The 26,359-nt window shown below is 43.8% G+C and overlaps 2 protein-coding genes across 15 annotated transcripts in view; one reads left to right on the forward strand and one right to left on the reverse strand.

The window, feature by feature from the left end:
* LOC111260931 (uncharacterized) overlaps positions 1–13,524 on the reverse strand; it is a 173,582-nt gene extending 160,058 nt beyond the window's left edge. For 3 of the 13 annotated variants that reach the window (XM_022834062.2, XM_022834073.2, XM_022834053.2), the window contains exon 1: positions 11,834–13,514. The gene's annotated coding sequence lies outside the window, so the exon portion shown is untranslated. Of the gene's footprint in view, positions 1–11,833 lie in introns of all 13 variants that reach the window. The other 10 variants (XM_022834057.2, XM_022834055.2, XM_022834056.2 and 7 more) reach the window with 10 other exon arrangements.
* Positions 13,525–15,044: 1,520 nt separating this feature from the next.
* On the forward strand, positions 15,045–25,056 carry LOC111260929 (fasciclin-2). Of its 2 annotated transcripts, none has more exons than XM_022834051.2 (4): positions 15,045–15,822; positions 17,992–18,368; positions 19,318–19,540; positions 20,018–25,056. In XM_022834051.2, the coding sequence occupies exons 2-4, from the start codon at positions 18,126–18,128 to the stop codon at positions 21,946–21,948; spliced, it is 2,397 nt and encodes a 798-aa protein (XP_022689786.1). In that variant the 5' UTR covers positions 15,045–15,822; positions 17,992–18,125; the 3' UTR covers positions 21,949–25,056. The 2 variants fall into 2 exon arrangements, with proteins under 2 accessions (XP_022689786.1, XP_022689787.1); XM_022834052.2 differs by having other exon boundaries at positions 18,023–18,368.
* Positions 25,057–26,359: the final 1,303 nt, after the last annotated feature.

Here is a 26,359-nt window from a genome sequence, read left to right on the forward strand (position 1 = left end):
TGAGACTAGCTAGCGGTATTAACAGCGTAGCAAAAGTTCTCTTCACCAGAGATCAAGAGGGGTCCTTTAATTAAAGTTAGTTGGAAGAAAAGAAGAGGGGGTAGTACATCTGCACGATTTAGCAGTGAACCAATACCATAGTGACGGAATAACTCTCCAAGCGTCTACTACTGGGTCCTACATTTAGGTTTGTCGGTGTGTGGCAGCACCAAGATATAGCATAAAGATAAATGGTAAAAACACCACCAGGAGACCGATGCGGACACGTGTACTCGGCCTCAGTGTGCTGTTGCCAGGTTATATGCTAGGCAGATGTAGACCAAAAGATTTAGGGCACACTTTATGTCGTCATGTTTGTGTTTGTTGGTCAGCTCGTTAATTTCCCGTTAATTTCACGCTAACTGTGGCTATACAGGCAAACGGATAAGCTGAAAAGGAAATAGCAGGATATCATACTCTAACAGAAGCGTTTAATTAAAAGTGATTGGATTCGCGCGAGCTAATAAATGTACTACCCACCCGCAAGCATTGTAAGAGCTTTGTTAATTTAAACTTGATTTCGAGTTATCCGAGTGATACCAGTTCTTCACATACCGTTATACTACATTTTCAGGAGATCATAAATTTAGGGGTACAGACTAAGCAGTATTTACATTTACGTATGTTGGCCACAATATCTACTTGTGTTCACGCTTTAGCAAGTCATGCTTATATTTCTCAAATGTCTTAGTACGTACTGTTAATATGTTTATCTGAAGACGTGAATGCGAAGATATACCTTGATCAGAAAATCTATACTTGGCCGTTCTCTGTCTGCATGAATGTGTTTTATTTCACCGGTTGATTTTACTAGGAGTAAATAACAAAAAGGTAACATCATCGGCAGGGGATAGCGATTTCCCCTTTCTTGGATACCAATGTTATTAAATATCGGGTGATACGCACACCACAGACATGTCGTCTAGCAATTTTCATTCAATGCGGCGTTATTATATATAATATATTAAGAATATATAAAAGCATTGATACGTTCAATATCATTATCGGGCAATGGGCACTTTTTGCCCATCGCGTAAATTCTAAAAAAGAAGGGCAAACGATTCTCTTTTACTATGACTAGTTCAACACCATTTGTGATCTAAATAGATCTCATGACCTAACCTTATTATGATAGTGTCAGTATACCTAACCCTCGTCTCATCCCTGACACACGGAAATCCGCTGCGCAGCAAGAGCTCAACAAAGCAAAGTCAAGCGACGGCACAGATCTTTATATACCTTGACCTTGCCAAACTGTATGATTGGCCGAACAGCTGGTCAGCGACGTAGTCAAATGGAGTATTGCTACTTCTGTCGGCCATCTTTCTTCTTCATCCGTTCAACACGTTGCCCATACACCAGAGGACAACAAGAGCCGCACGAGGTTTTATGCACGGAGCATTAGGGGAGAAGGCAGATAGGACGGAGTTTAATAAAGCCGGGCGCCCGGCTTGAAGACGTGTGAAGCCGACAACCTTATCAAATACGAGCAGCACAGCGGGTAGCTAGAGATTAAGCTAGACTGTATAGCGAACTAAGATCAGAACTGAACCAAGCCAAAGCTAGCGCTTAGATCAGCTACTATCTAAGAAGGCTCCGTTTCAAGCAGAGCGGACCAGATCATTACTACCGTCACCGTGGTTTGTCGCAGGAAACCGGAAGCCACAGTCTCCAACACTCCTTCCCGATCCCCCCCTCCCCCCGAACAAGTGAACTTCGGCTAATTTGGCTTGTGAAAGAGGGGAGGATGGACACTCACTCTACAACATTCCTCTCCGTTCGTGACCTTGTCTGCCCATCTCTTCTGACCACAGCGCCGTATGCCTCCAGGAAAACAACAGAAAAAAGCAGACACAACAGCAACTAGCCCGAACCTAGTGTTTGTCCATTGCTTTCTCTGGCGACGCGCCACCGGCACCAATCGATGGGTGTTGCGTTTATTCGTATCTATATTCCATAAAGAAGATAACTGCTTTATTTCGGTTAGTTCATTTTGGCGGGGCATGCCTTGCTGTCAGGATCATTGGATAACATCTGACCTTGAATGACTATGATCTCTCTCGTTAAATTTTGTTTTAATTTAAATGTAATTATTATACGAATCTGATATGCAAACAATTCGACATGGCCAGATCGCTACAAATGCCATTATATATATACACATCCTTTAGCTTAATCATTTTAGGCAAAATTGAATGAACCGAAGATCGCTCGCAGCAATATAGGTTTGCCTGGTTATATCAATGGTCACAAAATTTCTGCCTAAAGCAATTGCCGAACATGCATACGTAGACAATCGTACAGCGGATAGGTGCTAATAGCGTGCAAGTCATCACTGATGAAAAAAATAACAAGCAAAGCGATTACGGCGCGGCTGGCTGCTGCCGATAATCAGCTAAAGTCCACATTTCAGTGGTAAAATAGTCCATCACAACGCGATCAGCAGCGCATGCCAGAATAAATAATACCGCAAGTGAAAACGCAAAGATCACGCCTATTAAACGGTGCATCCCTAATCAGATCCATCGTTTATTACCGTAAAATCTGACGTCGATTCATTTGGGAGTAGCTCTTTTTCGTTACAAATACAAAGATTTTTTATTGACAAGTAGCGCGCACACTAATTTTTCATACTATACATTATCACCAAGTAAGACTGGCGTGGCAAGTTGTAGCCGTATCGAAATTTAAGTATCTTTTAGAGTACGTTGTATAAGGCATCTTATCTATTTCTATCCTAAGAACGTAAAGTTCTGTAGCCGATTGTTTAGACTAGAACAAGTCAGATTCAAGCTTTAGATTAACATCGGCACTTTTCTCTCATGTTTATGGGACAATACGGAGCCCTTACTGTGCTGGATGGGTAGGAACGTCGGTTCGGGCGGATAAATGCTAAGAGCAAACAATAGATAGGGACAAACGGTATTTTCTATACCTATGAATGGTTCCTGGTCTTGTTCCCCCGTTCTTTTTCTCCACTCCTTAATTATTAAATGGCGACAGTGGTAGTATTGTTTGGATCGGCAATGGGGCAACGAACCGTGTGGCGACCCATGTTCGCTGGTCGTCAGCCATTCCTTTATTTCCTTTTAAGAATTACTGCATTCTAATTACATGCCGTAACAAATATTGCGCCACTTTATTGCGGCTGTATGGGCAAACGATAAGGCAACAGCTCCAACTGTATCTTGTTCAACTGTTCTCTTCTGAAGGCACCTTTATGAAACAAATGCGATCTATCTGAATGCTAGCCACGTTGCTTCTTTGCGCCTGCGACACCCAGTTAGTAACATCAACTCCCTTACGAGTTTGATGACGACGGTAGCGACAGTGGCAAACCGCAGCAACGACAAGTGAAAGGTGCCTTTTCAGTGAACCAATCTCGTTATCAAAAACTTACGTTAGCTTGACAGCTGGCGCAAGCAGTAACCGCGCAATGCAAGACGACCCGCGTATAAGCTTACTCATAGTTTGGACGAGGGCAGGACTTTGCAGGTGGAACGACAGGGCAACGTTATAATCATGCCAGTCTTTTTACCTGTCATTTTATATGTGCCTCTAGAGTGGTCAGTCAATTTCTTCTCGTTCGTACGAACGAAGATTTCGATATACGCTACGTTGTAATGTATTAGAGCGTGTAAAGGTCGTATGTTCTCTAACGTCTTTATTGTCAAGTAAATGCTTCTTTGAAGCAATGACGATAGATGTCCTAGATGCAATACTCTGGCCTTTCTATTTAATCTTTATTGAGATCTAGTCTATTCATACTCATTGAAACCGGTGCCACGAAAGGAACATATGTTTCTTAGTACGAACGTTTATGTCAAAAATATCAACTGTATGACAAGCTAGATGTCTCTAAATTGCAACTGTTTTTTTTTTTCGTTGAAGATATCCAGCTGTCAGTTATTCAAAACGATTTGGCTGAAGATAATCATACATGAACAGATATTCAAATCAAGTCAATAGTCTAGTTCCCCGATTGAAAAATGGAACTTATAAACGTTTTGATGCTAATGCAGAAGAGCGTACCAAACGTATTCCCCCTAGTAGCCCGCTCTGCTTCAAGGCATCACGTTGACCCTGGGGGGTTATAATTGATGACCTGCAAGCAATCTTGATTGAACAACGACTTTCTGTCAAAAGCACAATATGTATTAGCATATTCAGACTTTTAGAACTCGCAGCATAAAATGCACAGTTAAAATCATTTTAATTATGAGGCAGAAATAAGTACGGGCGATTTTATAGAAAGTCTGATGCCTGCAAAATTTAGTTGATTCATTTTTTCATCAGCTACAAACTATTTGGTATTCCTACTCGAAGAAGAATGGGCTCTTTTCGTCACTCAGGTTTACGTTCATCCTTACGACACTTTTTTTTACTTTATTACACCGATTTTTCGGAACTTGCTCTAAAACGAGCAGCAGCTGCCGATAAGTTTAGATTAGCGTAGGAATGTCAGCTGTGAGCAGTACTTTATCTAGCTTTCGTGGAATATTCCTTCTGGAAGAAGGATCGAAGATGCCTACTTCCCACGGGCATAGAAGTAAATTCTAGCTAAACCGAAAAGCAAGGCAAGCGTTTGCAGAATGGTGCTGGCCTCCCCCAAGTTATGGTCGTCTTTCTATATGCTAGGAAAAAGGAAGCTTTCGTTTGTCTGCACAATTCGAGTCATTCGACTCTAGCAGACGATATGACGGTGCCTTTCAAGGTCGTTCCAAGGAGAGGGCTTCTCCCCTGCTACCAATGAACGGCATGGACATCACCGACGTGGGTAAATCCTTGCGAAAGCCCCACTGAGAGATTCCAGATGCTGAAAATAGCACCACCGCACCGCATGACCAACAGCCGACGCAAATGTGCGATAGAGAAAATAAAAGAAGTCGAGAAGCACATCGAAGTACACGGACATTTGACGGTAGAAATACAGAGATGGCGGCTAGACCAAGTCTGGAAGCAAGTCCATAGATGAAGCAAGGGATAACCATATAAACAGGAAACGCATCGAAACGGCATTACAAGAGGATTGATCAGTGGTTGTTTGCGTTGCATAAGCCGGAGTTAATGCAGTTAGATGATCGTACTTGGTAGAAATAAAATAAAGTGAATAAGGTAATTCGGTACCGCAGATCAACTGCTCTAGCTGTGCCGTGCTGGCAGCAGCCACATCGTCCGCGGTTCTGAATGGTTTGATTTGTATGGAGCAGTTACTCGCTGCTTGGCCGTTGATCTTCAAAGAAGTTATCGGCACACAGAACATTGAAAAGATGCAATAAAGAAACTGCTCTAAAGCGACGACAGCTTCTTCGATCGGTTCTGGTTTTGTCTGGGCTGGCCTGCCTGGGTTTCTTTCTTTTCGTTTTGCTGCTATTGACACTAATAGGAGGAGTAGGTCTACAGGCTTATTTGGTATGTGTGTTATGTAGAATATAATTTGTATGCGCGTACGGCTTGACAAGTGAAGACGGTTCTGGCCGCAGAGGCAGTTGTGATACCGGCGTCGTACGCATGATCTCCTGTATTCTACAGATAGACCTATTTACATTAATGGTAAACGCGAAAAGGCAGTACGGATTCAGGGTAGGGTCTGTCAGCGGGTGGAAGTTCAATAGGAACATCTTCGACGCTGACGACGCGTCGTTCGCTGATCCTAACAGTTAACGAGATGAGTGGGTGTACCTGAACTAATTTTAATGGCATAAGCTAACTAGGGTACCCCATGGGACCATCGGAAACTTGGTAGTTCTGCGTAATTGGTATACGGAACTCAGCAGACAATCCACTCAGGATTCAAACCAAAATAGAGAAAACAGCAGCAGCAAAACTAGAGTCCCGTTGGTTCGTGTGTTATAATGCCATCGTCTAATCAACTGGTCGAACAGATGTTGCGCAACAGTCCCGATGTTGTAATATTATTACTATTGCAATTGTTTACTGCCAATGGCGCTTGCGTATTGTTATTTTTGATTTAATACGAAGATGCATCACTTAGGTGGAAGATTTAGTATGTTTTGTATACGTGGGAGGAAATAAGAGGGGTTAAAATCAAATAAAGCTTTTCGGATTTCCGGAGAGAAAATAAAAACAGGTAAACGACGGGATGCTAAAACGAATGCCCTCGGCAGCAAAACAATGCCGGTAGCAATGTACACGTATCGTGTCCACGTATCAAATATTCTGTGACAGCAGCGCCGTCTTCGCTTGTAGAAGAAAAGCAAACCCGAACGGGACGACGCCTCATGTGACTATCACGGATTTAATGGCGTTGTGTTGTGTCACAGCTGATGAATTTATAATCACCCTGTTGACTAACTGTACAATGGTTAAGCATAAATGACAAATATTACAGCACTTTCATGCAGAAAGGATCACAATAATTTTTGTTTCTTTTTGAATAGAAACCTCTTTTCGTTTCTATAAAAAATAATATGCTGCATGCTATTTAGCCATAGTTACGTAGCAGGAAATTTGTTTCCGAAGACGAACAAGACATTTCTATTATTTGTTCTACCGATAGCCTATACAAACTAGACTAGCGTTACTGACATGGCTTCGTCTGTAAAGCCTTATAGTCGTCATCTAATGAGAACGATGCATAAGTAAGCCTAGGCATGCAAGTATGCCTAAAATATGCGTCTTAATGATTACAGATAAGTTGCTTCTGCCTACACTTTATAACACGCCTTTTTAAAGGAAAAACAGGAAGTAAGCATTTTTTTATACCAATATTTTCACCGCAGAGCGATATATATATACATACGTAGAAGATACGTGTACGTTTTCCCTAATCCCTCACTCGGCAAAGGTTAAGCTCGCTCAGGTTACTGCTGGATTATGCAAATGTCTTCACAGCATGTCAGTTATAGATTTTTACCCGTCTCGTATAGCACTGAACCGCCATGACGATAAAACAATAAGCACTGTCGTAACGCTTAAGAAATGTCGAAACGACTGTTTTAGTTTCTCGCATTTCCAGCTAAAGACAGCCTCTGACCTTTTTCATACAGCATATGTACGTTAAGAACTATGACGATTACAGGCAGTTATATCAGCTTCTTTGGCTTTATCGTGCCTGCGTAACTTGTACTCGGTGACCTTTACAAATGCGCTCGGTTAATTGTCATAATGAAAGACGCAAATGAAGACGAAGTGAACATTTATTGACCTGTTTTTGAGTCAGGTGTGACTTGAACGTCGACTACAATCTCAATGTTGGACTTAGCTTCTAAGCTACATTAAAAACAGCTACTCCCTACATTTTTCGCGTGGCGCTTTACCTCAACCAACGCAAACATAGCTATGTTTGCGTTCCGATAAAGGCGGGAAACTTTAAAAGAACAATAGCTAGTGATTGCAAAATCCAGCTAATTCAAATAGAAAAATATATTTAAACCTAACCATGTGCTCATTATACTATACACTAAGTTGAAACGAAACGCCATGTATTAATGTAAGATCAATGCAATTCTGCTGTTGCAGGAATGCTACAGATATACTCGTATGCTCCATATAGTACGCAGGCGTGACATTGAGCTAGCTAACATCTTTGTTCTAAACATGAGCCTAATTAACAAGCACATTATATTTAAAAGATGGACATTCTTTCCTATCGAGGCTTGGAGAGAGCATATGAAGTTGAGGATCAGGATTGAATAAGCTTTCTTTCGGGAAACACGTGAGAGAAAAAAACAAATATGAGTGGTTGAGCCCTAGCTGTGCCTCTCCCCTAGCTTATGATGTCCTTTCTAAAATAAGCGGTGCATAAGTCTATCTATAGGGTGTCGTGCTCTTTTCCAGGACAAATTTCAGCGAGCTGTGTTCAACTATGGCTACGAAACTACATGGAAAAGCGAATCGTTACATTTTTAGTGTCTTTGCTAGCCTGTACTCGTGACATAGCTCACGGTCATTGGCACCTCGTGCTGCACGTACACCTTAACTAATAGCCGGTAGCTCGTTTTCATTTGGCCAACTTCACCTGTTACGTTTTTTATCTGTTTACTGAAAGCCTGTTACAGTGCTTATGCAGCAACATTGTTTTAACTATAGCTGCTCGTCTACTGAAAGCTTGAGATATAGCATTCATGAAAGCGCATACGCCAAGAAATTGATAATCTTATTCGTTGTTCTTATTACCAAAAAGGGGGCGCAGGCAAAAGGTCAATGTGTCTGTTCGCTTGCTTGTTTGCTTATTCTTGTCAGCTTGTCAAAACATGTGTGGCACGTTTTCTCCATTCGTCATAATCACGATTTCTTATGGAGTCGTTTGCGAGCACAGGCTGACTGTTTACAAAATAACACACCTTTACATTATACAACTCAACTAACTAGCAAATGAGTCGGGCAATTAGAACAAAAAAACACCACCCATTGGACCCGTATTAGATGTTCGTCGTTGTAGTTTATAGTTATAGTGGTGCTAGTTTTTATGGTAATAAAACAGCTAATCAAAGTGATCGAGTTGGACTGAAAGACAATACGGTTCTTTGCTTCTCTTGCCGACGTCGTCATTCGATGGCTGTTGTTCTCGTTAGCTAACTTTTTTCGTTCATTTTTTTTTCCGACCAACATGAGAAGTACCATTAGGCCGATGGGCCAACGGAGGCCGAATCGATAGAAAGTGTTACGCTCTCTTTGTTGTTATGTGTTAGGCCGCTCCTCCATTGATTGCATTGTATGTGAATGCATGTTTCTGTTTCTGTGGGGACATGCGTGGATATCTATGAGTGAGGACCCGATGACCGACGGAGTGGTTGGTAGACAGGGGATGCAGAAACGGACAGATGGATGAATGAACAAGGGAAGCAGCGAATAAATGGATGGGGAAAGCAAGTGCAAAAGTGACCGCACGGCCGCTGCATAAACGCAGCTAGGTGTGGATTTGATGGTAGGACGAGGAGTATGAAAAATTTCACGGCGATTACGCCGGAGAAGATCCTGACTAACACGAAAACCGCCGACCACGGGCGGTTTGACGCTTTCTGTTGCTCGCGCCCAGCGCCGGTCAGGTGCCTGCCAGTCCCTGGTCGGCCGGTCGGTCGGTCGACGAACGATAGGATTGGAAGTCAGAACCGGTCGTCATCACATAAACGACGAAGAAGAGAAAGGCGAGAAAAAAGCCGCGTTTGCCTTCGAACGATGAACTGCAAGTCGCGAATCTCGTGCGTGCTCAACTAGTATCGTAGCTCCTGCATGTCTAGTTCGTTGCTTACATAGCCGTTGTTGGCGTTGCTGTCGTCACACATCATCATGGCGTTGATGGTCTGCCTCCTATGCGCTAGTCGGTCCGGCCGAGATGCTATAGCAACAGCAGCGACAATAACAACAGCCTGTACTGTAAGTTTTTGCACTATTTACTTTGAGAGATACCGGTCGCTTTCTCTGGCTATGTCTGTCTGATCGTTGATGGTTCGTCGTCCGTCGTGGCGTTGGTGGAGCTATCGATAGACAGCGCGGGCAGCGGTTAGACTCCTGCTTTCGCCGTGGTCTTCTTTCTGGTTGTTGATGTTTCTCCGCTACGTAACGACAACAACTTATTCCAGAAAAAAGAGACAGAAAAAGCGTCGGTAGACGCATGAGCCCGCAAACGAATAGAGAAGCGATCAGCTGCAGCTGCAAAAGTAGCAGTAGAAACCCGGCCAGTAACTGCTACACCGACATGGCAAACACCAACAACAGCCGCGGCGGCAACTGCGGTTGTAGGTTGACGAGGCAGCACCAAACTCAGGAAGAGGAGGATGGGATCAGTCTTAGCCCTCACTGGGCTCCATGTCGACGGCAAGAACGTAAGTCAGCAGTTGTAGCAGCGGTAATACACACCGTGGACTATTGCCATCGTCAGAGATAGACAGACGTAACGAACAATCCCAAAGAGGTAGATCTCGATAGAATTGCAGTCTCGAATCGTTCGGAATTGACTCGAGTGAAGAAACGAAGCGGAATTCATCGCTGAGACCGCCGTTATTGTAAATACTGATTTCTTATTATTGTTGTTGACTCAATACCAATAAGTCGAATGGCGCCGTAGCACGAAATGATTCCTCCTTGGTAGAACGGTATCGGCGGCAATTAGCCTACGATCCGGTAGACTGGCTCTGCGCGCGTGTCTGTCTGTCCGTTGATTTATACTAAGAAGCTGACGGAGCGGAGGCCGCGTAGCGGCTCGAAATTTCGTCGTCGGCCAAACCACTGGATGACAACCCGTCAAGGAAACTATGACATTCATACACACAAAACGATATACTCGTGCATACGTACGCTGGGCAACAATCATTGTTACCGCTCCCCCACAAGGAACTGGGGTTAGACACTACCATTTAAACAAGTTACATCCGGAACCATCGTTAGACAGAACATCAGATGAAGCAAGTGCTATCTAAGCTATTGAAACCATCCGCTTGACATATTACAAATCGCTTACTTTGCCTTTTTTCCTTCCGCTGACTCGGTCACCACTTCATTTTTCAGGACGCTAAACCAACTATGATCAATGACCTGAACGATCAAAACATATTACGACAGTAACATCTCTGCTACAATGTAATATCCGCATAATCTGGCCAGTAGTAAAATTATAGCGCAGAATCGGTAGTAAAGAGCAGCTAATCATAGAACGACAACGAGGACTACTCTACTAACGACTATGAATGAATTGTCTATATTGTCATTTTGATGGCTTGGTCATTTCTCATGTGGACCGTCTTGCTCGCTCACTGACCCCTGCAATGATATCAGCAACGACACCCATATCTGATATCGTGCTACATTCACTCCCAGATGCAAAAGACTGCCAGGTTGTCGCGGCAACAGTCAGGTCCCTTCCATAATGCCTTCTTTACTCTATGCCACACCGACCGCTAGAAATAATAATCAGCGCTACGCGTTCTGCAGACGTAACCGTTCGGCATTATAGTAGATACTAAGCCGCACTATACGCGTATCAGCGCAATCACAAACACTGTGTCTTAGATCTGACACGACGGGAGCAAGGCAGAGACAAGGTGCTCGCATACGTTGCACCTTCTCTATTCCAACCCCTTTTTAGACCCGGGAGTGGCAAGCTCGGGGTGAAATACTGCCACTTGTGCAGGTTTAGGGGGTGGTGATTGTAGTGGTACTGGTGCTGGGACGGTATGGAACAGTAGGAGGCTGGGACAGAAGAATCGACCTGTGTACGGCTAGGAAATGGAACCGGGGAACCGCCATGCAATACTGCATTATACAATGCTGCGGGTTGGATTCTCGCCGCTGGCATCGCTGTTTCCGCTAGCGCTGTTGACCTTGCAACGACATCGATCGTTGCATGATGAACGAAGAACAATCATCGATGAACGACAGAAATACTTCTACTATTCTGCGTAAGCAAAACAAAGAAACGTTGTATGAAAGAAAAATACTATTCGATGTCACTGTCTTGAAAAAATTATGAGAAAATCGAGCGATATGCTTTTCGCATGCATAGTAAACGGTGCGCAGTTACATAAGATTTAATAACACACTGACGAACGTTACTTATTGTGTGTCATCACGGCGTCCTTCACTTGACAGGTTTCTGCAATCGTGCCATTACAAAGCATGGCAGAATACCGTTTGGCGAGCTAGTCAGCGAGGATCCAATGGTAGTAACAACGAGTCTTCACAAACGAACTGTCAGTGTCGTTCTACTAGCTGTGCAAATATCCTATATAGAACTAGATGTTTCATTTGGAGCCGTCGCTGCTGGAGTGACTGCATGCAGTTGGATACAACTGGTTCGCAATCGACGTATCATACTTGATGTTTATCTACTTACCTGACAATGATGTTGATCGTCCGAAAACGGTCGATGATAAACGAGACGCTAAGAAATTGGTAGAAATAGACATAAATCTTCAACTATACTGTGGATCACACACGACAACTTGTTAACGACGACGACGCTGGTGAGCACGATGAACACGACGATGGGGTTGCTGTTATTGCTTCTATTCGCTACAATAACCAATAAAGAAGACGAACACACGTACAAGAAAATCAGTCACCGCACATATACGACGTACTGAGGTAATCGATAATAATATGTAGTATAAGCAGTTCGTATAAACATCCAGTCGCATAATCCAAAATCGTTAATTTCGGTCGTATCAAGCACGAAAGTGTATAGGCACATAGATTTATTGACGAGTAAGTAAAAATCAGGCACAATTATATCCACAGAGGAAGAATGTGTAGGCTGTAGAAAAGTTACGAAAATCAACCGATAGATACAGACAGAATTTTACCGGGGCGAAAAACCGAAATGAATTCCCAAAGCCGTTGTACTACAATCGTTGTTGCTATTCAACGCAATGCATTCCAATGGGCGCTATCACATCAATCACACAGAGCACACGTTGTCGATGGAGGGGATAGCGAACACGGAGCACGCAGTCGAGATCTGGATCCGTAATTGCCTGTTCGCCTGCTATTATGGACGGTATTCTCTAGACTACGTTGAAATCTCGACTCACGCTCAAGTTATTATTAACTCGTTGATTACGACTATTAATGCTGCTTCATGTTGTCATCATTTCATGCTGGCACGCGATTAAACTCACGAAACTAAGGACTTAGCTGGCGCCGGCAAAACACAAAACATAAACATGGTTTGGAAAAACGCAGGCACGCACACACAGCGTCAACAGAACTCTCCAGTGATAAATCTGGACAGTGGTCACTTTTCGTTTTTCTGCTCTCAGCTGTTTTTGATATTAAAGACACGTCAGTCCATCGGCGTTGTCACTTTACCGTTTCGACTTCGCTCTTGTTTTCGTCTCTGAACAGCCGCAACCTTCATATGCAGCAAGAGCGGAGACCCGACAGGCAGGCAGTAGCCTCACCTGTGTTTTTGTTGTCGGCCCAACGCCATGAACTTGAGCTTTTCAAATTGTGCTTCCCTGGAGCTCACATGGATTGTGCCGCTTCTCCCGACGTCATCCAGTCGTAATAACCGTATTGTGCAGTCTATAGTAAAAATCAGTATGCCGCTGTTTATCTGAAGGCTTGCCAGGCAGCCAGCCTGGTTGCTTACCTGCTCTCCCTAGAACTACTCTTACCGAGGCTATCTCGAGAAGTCTACCGCTGCCCGCTTGCCTGCGTGTATTCCCGGGACCACTGATCCTCGTTTTGCAGCTTGCTACTGTCGGGCTACGATAATACTGCTGATGCCAACGGGAGCAATGCGGAAGTCAGTCACTCTCAGTTGTTTTGCCAGTGACAGGTCACTAATCGTATAGAATACTGACTATCTGTGTCTTCTGTTCTGGACGGACCGCACATCACCATTGGCCACAGCGCACATTGCTGGCTAGCCAAATCAACCGAGGCAGTTGAATAGAGTCACACAGAACGCGCAGCAACTGAGGAAGCCTCTGCTCGTGCCTGCAGTTGCGGCTGTAAGGACGACCCTCTCTCACAATACCACACAGCACCAGCATCTGCTGAGCACCATCACCAGCAGAACGGCGAGCAAAGGGACTCGGCGAGATAACATGCTTACAGTGAGCAGCGCCAGCTCACTCACATCCTCCTCACCTTGCCTTTCTCCTTTCTGCATCGCTCGCACTCGCCGGCTGCTCGTTCCTTACAAACCGCTAAAGATCATCCGGTGATACAACCGTCGTAGCGCAGTTCGCCTGCTGTCTCGCTCTCTGTTTCGCCGCCAGAGATGGACACATTCAGTTAATCCAGCCTAGCTTCGCGATCTACTAGTTCCCTCTCTCAGGTTGGCTATATACGGTGCAGCTCTCCCTCCTGCGTTCCGATCTATTGCTTCTTGGGAGCCTTGTTTTATTGTCTTTCTCCCTTTTGCCCTCTTTCTCGCTGTCATCTTGCTGAGATAGCGTGAAGCTGATAGCGATGATTTTGCCTCGACCAGAAGAAGCAACTTCGCACCGACCGGGCGGTTGGACTTGTGGAGTAGAGAGAGATTTAAGGTCATCTGTTTGATGGGCAATTTGTCATAGATTATAAAGTGAGGGACCGGGAAAGATAGTAGACGTTTCAAATCACGTGGGTGCTATCTTTATGAGCGGTGCTTTGACGAATCATCTCAATTCTGTCTGGTGCACAAGCTCGTTACGGAGCAAAACGCCATATGAACAATTAAGCTTTGGTAATGCTACATACTTAATTAACCGAGTGAGCTAACGACTCGGTATATATATCTGCCGTATTGGAGTTGTTTATATACTGCACTCTACGGTATGCGTTCACTCTACGGTATTCATGTGATAGCTAAAAAGATGTACGTGGTCTGTGGACACACACTTCCTCGCGCATGGAAATAAAAAAAAAACAAAAGTTCATAGCTTAAGCATATTAAGAATGATCATTTCGATAACTCGGTAGATTCTTAAATTTCGTTAGTTTTCATTTTTTTGGCACTTTTCCTATGAATCTCTAAGTATAATGGTTTGATCTTTTTTAATAGCTATCCTAATTTCTAACGCGACGTATAATACATCTATTCTTTTTTATAGCTACTGTTTCTGCACAGAATGATCTTCTATTGACGTTGCTCTGACTTTGCTGTATTTTTTAATTAGGGCTGGAAATAATTTTTTAAACCGATGGCCATATACATGCTCGCTTGAATATTTAAGTAATTTTCATTTTCCCGTTAGATCCGACCAACTTAGAAGAAAGGTGTGTAGATAGCGTATACACACTATCTATGCCGTCATCAGATCTATTACACCAACGCATGTTATGGAAGAGGAAAGGGCGACGAAAACGGTAAAATACATAATCATTTCTCTGTTACGAAATAGTTAATTTCGTCCTCGTTGCTGTTAGCCCTATAGCCTCCTCGATAGCGCCAATGTATTTTACTTTATGATCTTGTTGGTCAGAGCTCTTGCTTAATCCCTGTTACCTTTTACATCGACGTTTTTCCGCCGAAACAGTCAGTCGCCAGGATAGTAACGGCGTTGGTTGTCCCGCTCAGGGATCAGCGTCATCATTAAGAGCCGTGCTGTATCCTTGTGGCATTCCCGTTGCCATCAATGTCCGTCGACTTTTCTGTGCAATCGACAGGCCGCAGGCAGGCAGAGAGACAGACACACACCGAACGGCTTCAGAGAGTGGTTCGTTCCTCTGACTAACAGCAACACCAGTTGCCTCAGCAACGGCAGCTGTCGGCGAGGCCAACAGTATTAACGAAAGCCGCAGTCATCGCCGCCATCAGATGCCCGATAGCGACGGCCAGGGTGGGCGGCTTCTCCCACAACCCTCAATCGCTTCCACCCACTCAACTAGTGGTACTGTGAACTGCCCTGATAGAAAGCATCGAGAAGACTGACCATCCAAAACATCCTGGCTAATCGAGAATTAATCATCAACAGAGCTGTGAAAACGCGCAACGGAAATGCCAGCTAAAAAGAATAGTTTGGGTTGACGTTCGTAGTGGTGCTAGCGTTCGCCAGGAATCGATTCTCGTGTAGTGAGCGGTGCATAATTGGTCGTTTGACCGGCGGGTCGCTGGCTGAGAGCTAGAAGTTCGTTTGTGCGGCTACCGCCCACCTAGGCCATCAAGCCGCAGAACAGGACCGGAACCTACTGCAAAAACATCGCAACGGCCACATCGTCACGTAACGTTCCGAGGAAGAACGCGGGCAGCCTGAAAACGTCGTCGCTGTTCGTGCCACGGATCGCAGACGCACCGTCCCAGTTGTCAACACGGAAAATATGGGCATAGACTGATCTCCCGTAGTGGAGATCGAGGCGCCAAGAACAAAGAAGGAATGTGATTTCTGATGAGAGGTACAGATCGCACCAGCTTCTACAATAAGCTGGCCAGCTATTTTAGTCGAACTATGTGCGGAAGATAGCTATATATATATATATATATATATCTAATAACGGGTGCACTGTCGCTCTTTATGGTGGTGATCATAGTCAGTACGCTTGCGTAGTAGGAACTAACATAATTCATAGAACTTGTTGTGTTTCGCTTGTGTGTGTCTATAGTTTCCATTAAATACTTGCAGTGATACTGTTTATTTTTATATTAAAATGGTGATTTAGGCTAGCGGTCTATGGTCGGTTGAAGTTTGATGTGAAAGAAGTGGATCATAAGATTTCATAACTAGCGTTTCGTGTGCAGTGATATCGTGCTGCATCGTATTGTTAAGTGTTCGATATTGATAGAGATCGATCTGTTTCCAGATAGTGATATCTGATAAATTGTCGATTATGTAATTCACGTTGAGCTCAATCTGAGTAAATAGATAACTGCGGATACGATTGGCGGTCTTTGTTTGTGTGTATGTTAACGTTTGATTGACTTAACTAAATGCATCGAATCCTTTATATCAAAATTCGCTAGGTGAACATGAAATCATAATATCTGCCCGTGCCAGCTTAATCTTCATAATTTATAGGTTAGTGTACATGTGCACTATTATTCCACTCCTTCAAATTGTGCGACTCACTATTCCCTCGAGCCCTTCACGCGTTTCTGTTCGGTTTTTTTTAGCTGCTTATTATGACATATTTCTCTATACGCGGCATCACCGTGTCCTCTCCTATCACATTCGTTCCAATGCGTGATGACTATGAGGTGATCTGTTTGCGTTGTGTCGTCTTGACTCCCTGGTTGCCGCGGTGACCATTGTGGGTGGGTAGAAGAGCGAAGCCGCGTTGAATGGCAGCCGCAGTACTATCAACGCTACCATCAACGTCAAACGGCCACCGACTATTCGACCGGCGGCGACGTCGTTGTCGCTATCCTTTTCGTACAAATACTTCAGTGGTCATTATAGCAGGTGTGAGAGCGGTTGAACAGCATGAAAACACCTGCAACCACAGATTTCTCGACGTTATGCACAGGCTACCATAGCTTTAGTAGAAGCGATAACAGATCTTGATGCACCACCGTTCCCAAAGCATTATTTCCGGTAACTAAAATTTTGCTATCTCACTCTTAAGCCACAGCGTCGGCTCGACGCTGCGGCGACGAACTATTCCAGTCCGACGAACGAATCAAATCTGATGTTCTCCTCCTCTCCCCCATATCCGGTGCCCCGTTGCAGTTTGTTGTCGTCTAGACCCAACCACCCCCGTCAGTTGTACATTTTTAGCATGAAAGTATAAAATTTACATAGAATTGTCGTCAACTCACTCAGCTGAAGATCAGAAGTAGACGCCACGATCAGCTAGTAGACGGTTCAGTGGTGAATCGTCCGTGGACGCGGCTGGTTACCTAATTGGCTTGACAGTGGGCTAGAGCGCTTTTGTGAAGCGGGACGCTACTTTCTGTTGTACGTTGTGCGTGCTATAACTATTTATATTGTGCCGCCACCGTTGGTTGGTGTTAATTCTGCAAAAAAATACTGTTCCGTACCTGCGCTAGAAGAAACCTTAATGCTGATTTTATAGTGTACAAGAGGTACGAGTAGTGCATGTAACCGCATGTAGGGGTGCGTCTGTGTATCGGAGTCAAAATAATGATAATAGTAATAAAATACGCTTTATGCATTATATATATGATTGTAACGACTGAGGTGTTACTTAACGATGAAGGCATGGACGCAGGAGGCGTTAGTGGCACAAATTGGCTATGAGAAGACTAGACTGGCCTGCTTTGGTCGACATGTCTCGGCTATAGTGGGTGGGTCCATACCCGTCGTGGATACGTGACTGCCAATAAATGCCAAGTCTTGTAATTGCCACTGAGCTGTGGCGAGAACGAAACGCGTAGTTAGCGCATCCAAGTCGATCGGTCGTGTTTAGGTGTCGTCCTTAGTGTTTTGCTCTATGACTAGGTCAGTTAACGTAATGAAGAGTGTACGCAACCTCAGCTGTACCTATGTGCACAAAAATGATGCTGATATTTCAATTACGCTAACTAAAAAAGAAGTGCTCGTAGCGTTTTCCCACGGCAACCTTATTTAATCAGTATTTAATGGAACCCTCTCCTTTCTTTCACAGCTTCTTCTGATGTGTGTTCATAATATTGCAGTTGGATCTGAGCCGCGCCGCAATCCCGGAGTTACAACAACAAAGATTGGCCGTAGCATTGACAGAATAAAAGCTCGTTAACGTAGTGCTTCTGACTTGCAACGATGAAGAACGGCATATCAAGAGTGCATCGATATGAGAAGATCGCACGATTCGTGAGGGCACTACTGCTGTGCGTCGCTACCGTATGGATACCTCTTGCTCCGGGAGTATGCGGAGAGGGCCGGCTAATCATCGAGCCTGAAGGCGAAAATCACACACAACCTGCCGAGCAGGGGTTTGCGTTATTCTGTAAAGCCGGTCCAGGAGAAGGAGATTATGCCAACTTTCGCTGGATAGGGCCTCAGGTAAAATATACTAATTGCCATATGCCATGCTAATCAGTATTCACTCTACCCTTCAGATCGAAGTAAAATTTTTCATTGAAGACCAAAGCGGCAACGTGCGGTATATTTTCAAGTATTTCTGCTCTGCATCTGATTACTTGTTTTGCCAAACATACATAAAAGCTATTGTACGACTCTCATGTTGTAGTTATTTTTGTTAATATTCGACAATTGATGTAGAAAGTATTCAACTTAGAAGGGCTGATTGCAAATTTTCTGACCAGAAACTGAAAGAAGAAGCTTCCGATTGGGAGGTTTCTCGGGGAGGAAAGTTAGAAATGATATCATGTTAAAATTGCTACCCATAGTGAAAGAGCTGTATAAATATATACGTATATTAATGTTGCGTTGTCAACCGATTTTACTTGTGATAAGATTGTGCATGTATTCTACAACGATTACTCGTAATTAACTTGCGCCCCTTTGCACCTCGGCAAACCGATTTTTTTTTTTTAATATATTTGCCATTGCGAAGAGCAATTATCCGTTATACCGAAAAGTTTGGCAGAGTGCGATTGATCGGATATATCGCATATGTATAAGGTATTGGGTCAGTTAATGGTTGCCTTATTGCAATCAATGACCAAGAAAGAGTTATTCTAGTTAGTTATCACAGTTACTTAAAACAACTTGAATTTCAGTGAATTATTTTTATTATTATATTTTTTATAATATTACAATATTTGTTTCTTTCTGTGCTCTTCACCGAATCATATGGTAGGCATCGCTTTTCCGCACAAGCTTCGCACAACGTAGTGCTGAAGGTTCTTATCCGTAGAGTCTTGATTGTATGCGACCACTGTTAACAATGAAGGACAAATTGGACATTTTGAGTTTGCCGTTCCGAGTTCTCATGGAGAAGTAAATAAAGTAAAATTTTCTGTTTCTCTTGTCATTACTTATATTTTAGCTTCAGGAGTACAGCGCCATTGGAGCTATCCACACAATCGACTCTGGCTCGAATCTAATTTTGTCTTTCGAGAAGCCAACACCTGAAAACTCTGGCAAATATGCATGCGTCGCTACGTACGCCAACACAGACGAGGTGCGAGCCGTAGTAAAGCTCACTTTTTTCCATGATATTAGCTGGGATGACTGTCCACTCAAACAGAACCTCGTTATCGGCAGAGAAGGTAAGTTGCGAATACTGGATATTTACGGATACGCGCTACACCAGGCAGGTGATTAAACCTAAACATGAAAACAGAACGCTGAAGAAAAATAACTTCGCATGAGCAAGGCTACAATGGTGAAACTAAGTTATATTGTTCAACTGTGCATGTGCGCCATGAGGAACGAAAGTCGAATGAAGTATGGTGAAGGTTAGCCATCCAGTTATTGGAATTCCCCTCTTTTTAATATCATCACATTATATTCCCTGCATTCCTACTTTCGTAAGAGACAAAACAGCCTGCAGCTTCCTCTTACATCTTTGTTCTTGGTTCAGGCTTTTTCGTCGCATAACCGTAGGTCTTCGCATTGCGTAGCAAATCCTTTTTTGGGATAACCCCTATTCTACAGTGCAATATAAGACAATGAGTTGTTCCGCTATGTATAATACCGACGGCTATCTTATTGATGATGATTATGGTAACTGTTTTCATTCACAGGGACCATCCGTTGTGCTGTACGAGGGAACCCCGTCCCTACCGTGACATGGTTGAAGGACGACATCTCAGTACGGAACGAGCCTCGCTACGAGGTGCTTGCATCGGGTCTAAAGGTCAAAGACGCACAGCAACAGGATCGTGGCAAATTTATTGTTTCAGCGATGGTAACTGCAACTGGCAAATATCAACGCAAGGTAATTACCGTCGACGTGCTAACGCCGCCGAAAATTAACGATTTACCTGAAGTGGCCGAAGTAACGGAAGGCGCAGCCGGCCGGCTGCACTGTTCCGCAAATGGGTATCCACAACCATTGTACTACTGGACGGATTTCCCCGGACGCAATCTCTCGTCGGTCGTCGGTTTTCGCGTGACACCAGAGACAGGCGTCCTCGAGATTACGCACGTGGCACGTGAAGACGAAGGCGAATATTCGTGCCATGCCGTCAACCCTGCCGGTCAGGACGTGGCGCAGATTCGGGTGGACGTCATTGTGCGGCCCAAGATCGTCCTGTTCGAGAATAAGACAACCGACGCACTATCAGAAGTACGGCTGGAATGCCGCGCCGAAGGCAAGCCTAAGCCTGATATTGCTATACGAAAGGAGGGCGCGCTATTGTCCTTGTCACCAGAGGATTCTGCGGTGTTCTTCACGCGACGCACCGAGGGCTTCGAGAACGTGTTGCAGGTCATGATTCGTCCCGTGAGTCGGCAGCACGACGGGCTCTACTACTGCTCTGCGGAGAACAAGGCCGACAAAGTTGAGCGAGTGGGTCATTTGACCGTAAATTTCCCGCCAGAGTTGGTCGCCCGTCAGAACCCCGTGATGACATGGGATGCGAATCCCGCTACGCTCAGCTGCCATATTTCGGCTATTCCGAACGCCACTGTCGAGTGGTGGTTCCGTGGGCAAATGGTGCGTCCGCGGGCAGGCTTCTTCACACTGGACGAGGCGCCCGCTCTGTCCACCCTTACCGTAACCGACCTCGTACCTGACCGCTTCGGTATCTATGATTGCAAGGCTAAAAACAAGCTTGGCGAAAGCACGCTGCGTATTGGACTCCAACAGGCACGTCGACCTGATAAGCCTCAATTGCCGATCGTACTTCGAGTATCAGCAACAACAGTAACATTAGAGTTCCAGCGACCTGTTGATGATGGTGGTATGCCAATTATCGAGTACATTATTCGATGGTGGATGGAAGGGACAGACGAGGCATTGGCGTTCGACAAGAAACAAGGTGAAGTGATGGGCAAGCCAATCACAATCGATCGTCTCATGCCACGTACTAAGTACAATTTTAAATTTAGCGCACGCTCGCAGGTTGGCGAGGGCCCGCCGTCCGACATTCTGCCCGTGTACACGAACGAAGAGAGTGTACCGGACGCGCCGCTAATTTTGACGCGCGCCAATTTCAGCGTATACCCTACACGCTACGATTTACAGTGGGCGATGCCCCTGTCGAACGGGAAGGAGATTCAGTACTTCCGCGTTACTTATTTCCAGGTGGAGAAGTACGGTCCCACTGAGTTCCGTAAGTCGCACTCGAGCAGAGAACGTGAGATCATCGTGGACACGTGGACGAATCTAATCGGTGTCGAGTTAACCGGGCTCAAACCCGAAAGCTATTACAAGGTGCTTGTAGAGGCGTACAATGAGTTGGGCTTCAGTCATCCGGCGGAGTTCGTCTTTCAGACAGCTCGCGGCGATGGTATCATCGGAGCGTTTCCCGACCATCCGGGTCCCGTTGAGCTACCGCATTTCGCCTTCACAATGCCTCTAATCATTGCTACGACACTGCTGTTGTCCTTTATGCTATTGATTTTTCTCGACGTCATCTGCTACTTCAGATTCCAGTGGGGACTGCTCTACTTCCTAAGACACCTGCTGTGCTCAAGAGGTCCTATGTATACTAAGTCTCTAGCCTATTAAGCTATGTATAACATCTACTGTAACATTCCAATGTATCTACGCATGTATTATGGTAACTATTAATGCCGAACGACGATGTACTTATGATATTCAAACACAATTGCAGCCCGTCCTTGCCACATCAACAAGTATTACATAATGAAGCCAGTTTATAGTTGGGTGATGGAGAGACTCAATCAAATCGACAGAACTTCAAAACCGGCTACATTAAGTCACTCTACGCCAAGTAAGATGAAAAAAAAACGTGGAAGCATCCGTATATATACAAATACCACACATAGTATACGTTGGGATATAAAAATGGGGTAAACGAAATTACTTATACCACAACAAAATACACAAGGTGCCAAATTTTCATGTAGCAGCTCGTACGTGGGCCACTATTAAATGAACAGAAAGGAGTGAGTGAGCAGAATGAATGAATATTATCAGCGACATAAAAAAACTGAAAAACTCTTCCTAAATCTAAGGAACCTAAGAAATGGGTGCTTTTTTAGAAAAAATACGAAGTTGGTGGTGCAAATACCATAAAAACTTGACGTGAGTGAATGTGTGAAAGTAACATGTGAAGTTCAATCGGCCTAGAGCTGGACTCAGGCTTGACCCCATCTACCAGAGGCACCATCTTTCCATGTGCTAAGGCTATCCATTAAAACAAGGCCAGCCCATATCGACGTCTCAAATACTATGAATACAAACGCATACGATTGGTAAAGTATGAGTGCAGTCCGATTCAGCACCTTTCCGATCGTTAGGATTGCCCCGTGCAGAAGAGGTATACTCCTGAAAGATGGAAGCAGGCCTTGATACTACAGCTTTCGTAAATTCATCTACGCCGTTAACACTTATATCGTTACAACACCTGTACAATTTAGAAATGAGTGTGTTTTTCTCCAAGTTGTACATTTCGTCGAACGGAAAAATTGGCAATATCGTCATAAAATTGCGCCGTCTCGTTTGCGCAAAGTGCAGGGTGACATGCAACAACAGAGCTACGCTGATATAGACATCAAAATTAACTGGCATCCGAACACAAGAAGGCAGCAAAAGATTAACTGTCTCTGAGACTATATTGTTTGATATGAAAAACATGCAACGATTAGGGACACGAATAGAAGATTTAGTCCTATAACCGTATTAATAGCAATGAGAGATCGACGCACTTATACAGTTCTTGTAAAGAGATAACGCAAATTATGTATACATTTATATTCCCGTTTGTATATTTGTGTATAGAACGTCTGGCGAGACCTCGTGGAACTTCGAATGGCACTAAAACGCACGCAAACCGAGACAGACAGACAGACAGACAGTCAGCGTATCCGACAAGTACTTGCGATGATGATTTTCTATAAATAGAAACGACGTCTTTGTAGCAGGTGCAGAGCCTTCTCGGAAGACCTATTTCAGTTTGATTACCTCAAGTACTTCATTCGAAATCCCACCCATTACGATGTTAATATACTTTATATTTAATCATGTTTACATCCTACGGCACGCCTCCACAACGCCAGAAAGTGGAAAAAGAGACCAGGATAACTTCAAAAGAAGCTATACGATACGAAGAAGAACAGGTTTAATAAACACAGGAAATAGAAAATTGAGAGAGGAAAAGTGGGTGCAAGATCGTGTACGTGAAGTACGTGTGTCCACGATGGTATACGAAAGAGATGTGTACTGAGCGATTTTGTATGGATTAGAAATCTTCAAAATACTGAAACGTCTAAACGACGCAATTCGTGGACGTAGACGACTGACGATCTCAATTCGTCAAGCGTACCATGAACCAATACGTTTTGATGGGTTGAAGAAGCGACATCTTTTTACGTTTCATAAGCAGAACTTTATGATTGCTATTAATAATTAATTTATTGTAATCATTTACGAACGAACGTAGCAACTTACCAGATCAAAACGACAAATGTTGTGATATATTCTAAACCTGAATAGAGTAGACGAACAGATAAAGAGTAAACAGAATGTAAGCCGGGACGATATTGTTGTGGTTGACGGCGGGCGCTGCAATCAGGAGAAGGCTCCGAAAACGTTTTAGCTGTGCTCACGTTATCTACGCGAATTTGCTATTTGCGCGATTTCATAGGCGCACATTGTGCTATACGTCATTAGTTATTTGGCGTCTCCTGTCATTTTTAAGGTCAGTGAATACGAGCTGGTCATTGCTGTTTCTTAGTGAATATCAAGTGAATTCCTGTGACGATAATAAACAACACCGCCATAACCCAACAACGGTGCATTTTTGGGTATGCTAAACGAAATAAAGCATACTGATTGATACCCAGCTATACCTATAATATGCTAACTGCGACAAATGGCTAAGAAGGACAACGATGAGGACAAAGACAACTAATTGAGCAAAAGTCGACAGTATTTGATATTTTATGTTTAATGCTTCAGAGGAATTGAAGCACATGAAGTATGAAAAGACCGAGAAATATTACGAGAGGTAATGACAATGCAGATTCTTGATCTCATAATGATGATGATGATGCGATAGTCTTCGGATCTGGGAAGTAACCAACAGGTTGAAATCCTGGCGTTACAGTTTTCTCCCAGCAACATTAAGGGAGGGGAGAGAAAGGCGGATATTTGGCTTTGTACAAAAGCCTGTGTTTGTGTGTATCACTGTTGCTAGCCTACATTTCATGCTTTGAATAAAAAAAACAAGATAGATGACTAGCAAACGATGTATTTCACGCAAGATAGAATTGTCTGGGAGTTCGAGGACCGGCTCATCGCCGGAAACTGTTCATATCGACCCTCCCGAAGTTCTCAGTGGACGCGACTTTTTGCGCACATTGAATATACTTTGCTTTGCTGGTTGATCCGCTGGTGAAGCTCAATAGTTTGTAGCGTAGCTGGTTGTGCATTCATTGTTTGGCGTGAGCCTTCCCCTCTCGCTCGCTGTCCTTCCCATTTTCCTAGACGAAATGCGCATCCGCAGAGTGACCCTGCAAGCCTAATCCTGAGTTGTCAACGATTTTTTCTACCGAAGCTAGCTACAGAGCATTAATTTTTCAACAATGTGCTTTTTGTTCGTCCGTAACGTTAACGTGTATCTTTGTTTCGCTGGCGGATAGCTTTCAGTGGTAAGAGCAAAGCTGCAGCGAAAAAAATTGGCGCACTTCTTTGAATCTACCCGTTTGCTGATTGGAAAGGTTAAAAGAAATAGGGACTGTTATTTGAACAAATTTTCTGCAACAGAAACGGCCACAAACAATGTTCCGTGCTTGACTCTTGGGTTTCTTACTTTTTGTACAAATATTTCCAGATGAGCAGACGTGAACAACTGTATGTGTAACAAACGATACTATATATGAGAATACGGCGACTAAGAGAAGAAGATAACGATATATAACAATAATATATGATATACTCTTTTGAATTATGTAAAATCATTTGCTTGAAGAGGTGAGGTGCACAGAGGGAAGAATTACGTCGAACGTGATGAATTCCTCAAATATAATAATTATTATTATAATGGAAATATTTTGTTGGATTGAATACAAATAGAATAAATAAAGTAACATTTCAATAATGTTGATAAAAAAAAAACGTGTCTTGATTTCATAATGTATGAGAGATTTGAGTAGTATGCGTGTCAGAGCCGGACGTTGTGCGTGACGTACATTCCCTTATTGCATTGAAAAAAATATATTAAATTTTAGCTAGCTACAAATGGCGTGTTAATCGTTTCTAGATGAAATAGAAGGTAGCAGATTTAAATTTTCTTTTGGTTCCCACATTCTCTCGCTTGTTGCATAGAGCAGCTTTTGCTCAGTTCAGTGTTTAACTGCGAGTTCATAACGTTTCCGCGCATCAAATGAAGACAGATGATTAGCAGCGCGCTCGCTGAAAACTCGTTGCCATCCTCTTTCCTAGTCAGCGTTGTAATTCGTATAGGGGCAGTATAGCATAGCGGGTAGGCACCGATTCGGAAATGATAACAGCAACGGATGAACAATTGCCGCGAAGGTGGTCCTCATGATATTCCAGTGAAACAGGTAATTTTAACTGTTGAGGAAACACCACAGTTTACCCTCGCTCTGCCCTCGTCGAACGTTATCTCTCGTAGTACTGTTGCAATAGCAAAGCCATTGGAGGTCGCAACCAACAATACGGTTATACAGTGTTATAATTAGGAAAGTATGTACAAGAGCCTTCAGCCATTTGTTCCCCATAGATTGCGTCTGGTAAAAGAGTACAACGCAGGAACAATCGAATCCGTGTCTGAAGGAAGCTGCGTCCAGCCTGCATGTCACAGAAACCCTAAGAAAACGGACAGAGGGATGTCCGCTTAGTTTTTGGAGCATCTATGCGAATTTTAGTAGCACAATGAATCGTAGTTATTTGATATTCGAGTTACATCATTATGCAGGCAAGCGTGCTTTGG

The sequence above is a fragment of the Varroa jacobsoni genome, unplaced genomic scaffold (genome assembly GCF_002532875.2).
Source record: "Varroa jacobsoni isolate VJ856 unplaced genomic scaffold, vjacob_1.0 scaffold_494, whole genome shotgun sequence".
Lineage (NCBI taxonomy): Eukaryota > Metazoa > Arthropoda > Arachnida > Mesostigmata > Varroidae > Varroa > Varroa jacobsoni.